Source organism: Notolepis coatsorum (assembly GCF_963971535.1).
Source record: "Notolepis coatsorum genome assembly, chromosome: 2".
Lineage (NCBI taxonomy): Eukaryota > Metazoa > Chordata > Actinopteri > Aulopiformes > Paralepididae > Notolepis > Notolepis coatsorum.
The window spans coordinates 66,283,333-66,290,655 of record NC_140166.1 but is presented as its reverse complement, the minus strand read 5'-3'; the positions used below and the strand labels follow the sequence as shown (position 1 = coordinate 66,290,655).

The following is a 7,323-nucleotide window of genomic DNA, read 5'->3' as shown; positions in this document are numbered from 1 at the left end:
AAACCTGGTCCCCAAGCGGGAATCGAAACCTGGACCTTCTTGCTGTGAGGCGACAGTGTTTAACTAACCACTACACCACCGTGCCATCTGAAAACGTCTGACTTGCTGTATATGTTTCCTCTTCATAGGATTTAATAATGATGGATGTTGAGTCAGCAGATGAGTGTGTAAAATGTCTTCCTCTGCAGTACGTGCAGGACTTCTACAACAAGACATGGATGGAGAGATACCAAGAGCCCCTGGGAGAAGAGAGAACCACTTTACTGTGGACCATCACTGTCTCCATATTTTCTATTGGAGGTATGATCGGAGCAGTCATTGCCACAATGCTCACCAAGGTTCTTGGAAGGTATGTTGGAGAGCAATGATATTCATAACATAATTGTTGATGACTCACTTTTTTGTGTCAAAAAAAAAAAAAAAAAAGCTCAGAGCGTTTTCCTGAGTCTCGTGACTGTCGCGGCTCAGCCACTTCCTCGATGTTGATTGGTCGGTCGAAAAGAGTTACCTTGATGAGCGCGCTCCTCTCCAAAAGTTGAACTAGTTTCAACTTTAGGCACTGGGAGTGCTCTGCCCAAAAACGCTGCCGCCAAGAGCGCATAAACGTGAGGCGCGGCGCTGGGAAAAGGAGCGCGCCTGTCGCGTCTCTAGCATAGAAATGAATGACAGAAAGGAGCTGACAACTCATAAAACGTCCCCGGTCGACACGGGCCATAGGCTATAGGTATGAGTATTACAAAACCACACATAGTCCACACCACACAGGTGTCTAAATACACATGCTCAGATTAACCCCTCTGATCCAACACTAAAATTCACACAGAACAGTCCTATTTACACATAAACACACGGATGAACCAATACCGAACAACAAGTCCACGACCAAACACATCGAGTCTAACATTATTATAGTAGGCAAAAGAATTCAACATTATCGCCACCCACCCACCTGATGGTGAAGATCTGCCCAATTCTCAAAATCTGCATGTCACAGAAGTAGTCCCCGCAGCAGGCTGCTTCGCATTATTTGTAAAACCAAAATTGGTTAGAAGGCTTACTTCTTTGATATTTCGTTTAACTTTCGACATTATCCTGGATACCTGTATTTATTTATTTATTTTAAACGGCGGGTGAAGTTTGATTTGTGCCTGCAGACTGCAGCGCTGCCACGCTCCGAATGGTAAACGCAAGAATAGTATGCATGTTGCATACATATTACGAGTAGTTTATGCTATTGTCTATTATGGTGAATTAGTGCGCAAATCATTAATCATACATCAAAATAGCCTAATTTTATTATTATACACGATGATGACGATACAGAAAATTACAGAAAAATTTGAAATGCATGGCAAAAATAGCATTTATTGTCAGTATTTTAGAGACCCCCCAAAAATTCACAAATCATGTTTTCAGGGGAGCTGATGTCTGATCTAGGGGAGCCATGGCTCACCCAGCTCCCCCATGATTCACACCCTGCAGAGGGAGAGAACAAGCTCATGGAGGGAAGCCTGGCTTTTTTGCCCTTCCTCCCAGGTGCAGATACTCAGCCATCACGGGTAGGCGTAGCCCCAGAGCAAACAAAAAGTGGGTAGGCGGGGCCCCAGAGCAAACAGGAAGTGGGTAGGCGGAGCCCCAGAGAAAACAGGAAGTGGGTAGGCGGAGCCCCAGAGCAAACAGGAAGTGGACAGCACAGCACCTACAGAGAACACAGCACAACAGACAACAGAGAGCCAAACAGCCTTGGTAGAACAGATGGGCGGGGCCGTCACCCCCCCCCCCCCCCCCCCCCCATAAAACAGAGACCCACTAGGACTAGGGTCTTCGCAAACATCAAACTAATGCCAGAGACAGAGCATTGGCCATTACATTATCCCACCCTCTGATATGACAAACGTTCAGTGTGTAGGAGTGCAGGAACAATGGTGGAACGAACTTCCCACCACAGTTAGGACATCCGTAACCTGACCAATCTTTCGCTGTTGACTAAAGACACACTTCTTCAATCAATATCTAAAAAAGAAAACAACACTAATCTTCTTATTGTCATGCACTCTTCCTAATATACTAACATACACTCAACACTGTAGCACTCAAGTCTGAACACTTTGATGATCGTTGCTGATAGAGTTGTACCCTTCCTACTGACTTGTCATACAAAACTTGTAAGTCGCTTTGGATAAAAGAGTCAGCTAAATGACTAAATGTAAATGTAAATGTAAACAACATCCAGCGCATCAGCCGTTGGTTGTTGTTCTGCATGCTGGACAGGAAGGTCAGGGGGTTACGGTCAGTGACAATTGTGACTGGTTTTGACACTGAACCCACATATACCTCAAAGAATTGTAAGGACCAGATCAATGCCAGTGCCTCCTTTTCCACAACTGAGTAGTTCAATTGGTGACTGTTGAACTTACGTGAAAAGAAACAGACTTCCCCCTCTTGCAGCAGTACAGCTCCGGCACCATCTCCACTGGCATCTACCTGAATTTTAAAGGGTTTCTCAAAGTTTGGAGCTGCAAGCACAGGAGAGCACCAGAGCAGGTTCTTCACAGTAACAAAAACAGCCTGACATTGGATAGACCACACAAATGCAGCGTTCTTACACAAAATATTTGTTAGTGGGGCCACCACAGTAGAAAAATCCCTACAAAAACTACGGTAGTACCCCACCAACCCCAGTAAATTCAATAGGACTCTTTGCCAGTATTAATATAACTAGGGTTATCATTCATAACCTTCGTTCAGGTCAGGTTCCTGGGGCGATTTTGAGTATAAGATCAAGCTGATAAATTACAGATTTTTTAGTAACCTTTTTTGTTCATATTTACCTATGGTGCCAATATTCACGAGGGCAGTGTATATTATAATACACTTTTATATCACTGTATTGTTCCTCATATTCTTCAACTGAGAGGAAGTGGTGATCTTTTATTTCACAGCTTTTTCCATAATACCTCCTTCAGCCAATCACATGATTGTTCAGCAGGGTTTCATCTATGTACTCATGTTCCTGTTCTGCCAAGGCGGGAGCCCTACATGAATGAATCCACGCTTGTCTAATCACTTGTTCGAGGAACAGAGCTAGCCAGATGCAAACTAGTTAAGCAACATGCAAGGTATGGGGCCCAGCGCTATTTAAATGAAGGAGTGTGTTTCCACCAAAGAGCTTTTATCATATGGTATCAACCACTCTACCCATGCAACTAAACAACTACGCAGGTTGTTGTCTTTTAAGAGCTCAATCTCCATTTCTGTTCCCTTTAATACAGTTTTGGTTTTTGTTTTCCTTTCAGGAAAGGCACCTTGCTCCTCAATAATGTCTTTTCATTGGCTGCTGCTGTGCTGATGGGGGCTTGTGAGAAGGCAGGCTCCTTTGAGATGTTGATCATCGGACGTCTGGTCATGGGGGTGAACTCTGGTAAGCGCTAAAGCAATCCCTCACGTCAGGATACCACTACCTCTTTTATAGGGTAAGACCATGATGTAGGCCTGCCACGATAACACATTTTGCTGGGCGATTAATTGCCCCCGAAAATATCGCGATAAGCGATATTATTGCGACCGGTTAGAGAATTTTTTTTTAGAAATTTATTTCCCAAAACTTTTATTTTGAAGCCCACCGCTCCGTCTTTTCCGGTGTTTAGACTTTTATTTTGAAGCCCACCGACCGGACCGGAAGTATTGTTGTGTTTATCCTAAGCAGAAACTATGAGCCGACAACTTGGGCTAATGATATGATGTTTTTGAGCTAATGATAAAACAAATTGTTGGTGAACAACTAACTTTAGGTTAGTTTTAACGTTAGCTACTAACGTTAGATGCAGCTACTACAGGCAATCAACGATGAGGAGGAAGCGTCAAAGCAGTATATAATATAATAGCTGTGGTGCGTAAGCACTGCAGCACGACTCGAAACTACCGGAGTGTTATAATAAATTAATTCATGTTTAACTTGTCCCCGTGTCCAGTCCTTTGACTAGCTCCACCCGTTAATTGTAAACAATGATGCATGTAATTGTATTAACGTTATTCTGTGTTGTACTTGTAGCTATGCTATACGTTGTATTTCGTTTGTAGCTAATGTTGTTAGCATTGAATGAGCATCAACGAACGCTAGATCTTTAATCTTTATTTAGCAGTCCAGTTTCTCCGGGCAGTAGCGAGTAACTACTTGGGTCTAAAAATAGCTAACGTTACACTACAAATAATGCTACTTGGTTAAAAGGAGCAACACTATTGAGAAATGTCTATGTGGCGTTGCCCCACGGAGCTCCCGTGCTGTACTCTAGTAACGTCAGCGGCCCGCCTCCCAACACGGACAGTGACTGAGGGGCACTGGTTCCGCCTCATTAAAACAAACGCGCAAATAGCAATTAATCGCGCCCGTCAAAATCATTGCATTCATTTTAATTATCGCAGCAATTAATCGATTTATTGCTTATCGCGGCAGGCCTACCATGATGCTAGTGTAACCGAGTGGATTTGAACCTGGGACCATAGGATCCACAGGCGACTGCACTAACCAGCTGAGCTAAAGGGTCAGACCCGTTAGCAGGTGCTGGTTGGCTGCGATCGACTCATCCGTAGTTTACAGTCGTCCTCCCCCGGAGAAGTGCGTCCTCGAGCTGTCAAAGTTAATGCGGTATTAACTGCACTGGCCTATGGCTGACGGTATGGTCAATGACTATTAATGTCAGAGCCCCTCTGCTAAGAAGACACTTCCCTGCTCACGCTTCCCACCCATCAATCCATACATTGACGGTGCCAGCCATGACCCCACTGGGATCAAATCACTGGTGAGCACCTACCTGCCGACACAAATGTAGAGGAGAGAATGACTGCTCAGTTAGTGGGTACCCCATGCATGGAGTCATCCCTGATGGCCCTCCTATGTCCGGTCTATGTCCTATGTCCTGTCTGGCATCCAGAGAGGAATGCCTGCCCATGCAGCGTCTGCAATTGTATGCCTGTGCAGCTCAGGCCGTGGCAGCTGCCAACAACATACAGTAGTCCTGCTGTTCTCTGCCCTGTCGTCCTCTGTGGTGGGGAAAGGAATGCTGGGCTCTAGGGAGCTGGAGACATTGGCCAAGACTGCTGGTGCAATTCTCCACCTCAACCAGGCAGGATCATGGTCTATAAGATAAGATAAGATGATCCTTTATTGATCCCCTTGGGGAAATTCGGGTGTCAAAGCAATACAATATAATGTAAAAAAGTACAAACAGCTCTCCACAGTTTTACACATTGTGTGATGCCTTCACTGGTTGGTGAGAGGCCAGCTGTTTCAACAGGCATGGTGGTGTACACTCAGAGACTCTCCACCAGGTGGGGGTGAAGTTATGGCTCTGGGCCTCAACGCATCTCCTCAGCCTCGAAGCCCTTCACATTGCAGGTGTGTCCAATGTGGGAGTGGATCTCGCCATATCCCAACATAGTCAAACAGATTTGGCACCGCTTTGGGCAGTCAGAGGTGGACCTCTTTGCATCCAAACAGAACACTCACTGTCCCCTGTGGTTCTCCAGCAGAGCGCAATACCAACCACCTCCCTTCCACCTGTTATTTATTAGAGAGTGAGACAAGAGAAGCTATCTCTTTTTCTACTGGCACTTTCTACTAATCACTAATATAACTTTCTGTATCAGTCCCATCTGTTCCCCCTGTTCATCCCAAGCGAATGGCGTTATTTGCCAAATGCCCATTCTTGGTCAGCATTAGACAGTCTGGTACCTGAAGGGATGAGGCTCGAGAACCGAAGGTCTCACCTGTCGACAGCTGTTTGTGTGCTATGGTGAATCGACTCTTGGCCATTTTCTTTATCCGCCATTGGTGGCTTTTCCATGGATTCTTAACCTCATGAAAATATTACATTGTAGGCTATATTTCTGTCTGAATCCTTGCATGTATTTCTTTAGGTAAGTGGGCCCTGCCATGATGTCATCAGGGGGTCCCTACTTATACCGTCTCATATTACAAGGGTTATATGAACAAAGCATAATGCTGGTTATGTATTGTAACCCTGGTTATATGAATGAAATATAACGTTAGGTTATGGCTATAACCAAGTTCTGTTAGTTAGGGGTGACGCTTGGCATCACTACTGCACTTCCTCGCGTACGTGCACGCGCACTGAATAAATTCCACAAATGTACCTTTAATACCAGTATTAGTCTGACCACACCCCTCATCAGCTTACCTTCATAAGCAGGTGTGTGGTCACCTGCTCTCCTCCTTCCCAAGCTTTCACCACAAGGTGAGGTCAAGGGCTGCAGCGCGTCTGATGCCAAGCGTCACCCCTAACTAACAGAACTTGGTTATAGCCATAACCTAACGTTCTGTTTCGTTAAGGGGCTCTGCTTGGCATCACTACTGCACAAGGGGAGGCCAAGCGGAGCCGCTGGCTGACAAATACACCCCGCTGACAGCCCCCCAAAACCATCAGAACAGGGAGGGCCGAGCCCCCCCGACCCCCCCTAATGGAGGGTATCCCCTCTATTAGGGGCTTCACGGGAAGGCGACGGACCCGACCGTGCGAAGAGGCACTCAAGCAACTCAACGCACAGGGTGAGCAGACCGTGGCTTGACCCCACGACTACACACACGAACAACCCGCATGCCACCCGGGAACGAACGGAGGAACAACCTCGTTACTGCCCCCAGAATCACGGGGTCAAGGGCAAACCCAACCCTGTGGCAAGGCCGTAGCAGCGGAGCACGAAGGAAGACCCAGACCCACCAAAAGGACTGGACTCCCTAGAATGGGGGCCCGGAGAAGTCCATGATGCCAGCATCAAGACCCCACCAGGTGGGCACGTAGTGCCCCGCCCCCCACATCGCCAGCATATTCGGACAAAGGCCCCTCAGTTACTGCACCTGGCATTCCCAGGCGGTATCCCAACCAAGTACTAACCAGGCCAGAACCTGCTTAGCTTCCGAGATCGGACGAGATCGGGCGTGTTCAGGTCGGTATGGCCGTAAGCCGAGCGGGCCCTGTCCCCCCAATAGTACACCGCCTGGCACACTGACCCTGCAGAACAGGCAGTCAGCACGGCCGTAAGCACACAAAAAAGGTTAACCAACGGAAGCAGGCAGCGCACCGGGGAAAAACCAGGCAACAGGCTGTTAACCCTAGCCTGGAGACTGCGGACGAGACAGGCGCCAGAGGGGACAGCTGAACACAGCTGCCCCGGCGGAAGGGGCGTATGCTGGCGTTGTTGCATGACCAAGCCTCCATTTAAAAACCCCCACCCAGAGGGGTTGAGGCAGAGTAGGCTGACACGATTGGCAGACGTCATGAACGTGCAGGGGCACCCTCAACCGGG

The 7,323-nt window shown here is 47.2% G+C and overlaps 1 protein-coding gene across 1 annotated transcript in view; it reads left to right on the top strand.

Moving 5' to 3' along the window:
• Window positions 1-7,323, top strand: part of LOC311223415 (solute carrier family 2, facilitated glucose transporter member 9-like) — a gene marked incomplete at both ends in the record, with an annotated part of 54,763 nt that overhangs the window by 5,287 nt on the left and 42,153 nt on the right. Inside the window, 2 exons of the mRNA XM_084308203.1 lie at window positions 189-349; window positions 3,297-3,411. Of these exons, the coding sequence (XP_084164329.1) occupies window positions 189-349; window positions 3,297-3,411 (276 nt within the window). The remainder of the gene's footprint in view (window positions 1-188; window positions 350-3,296; window positions 3,412-7,323) is intronic.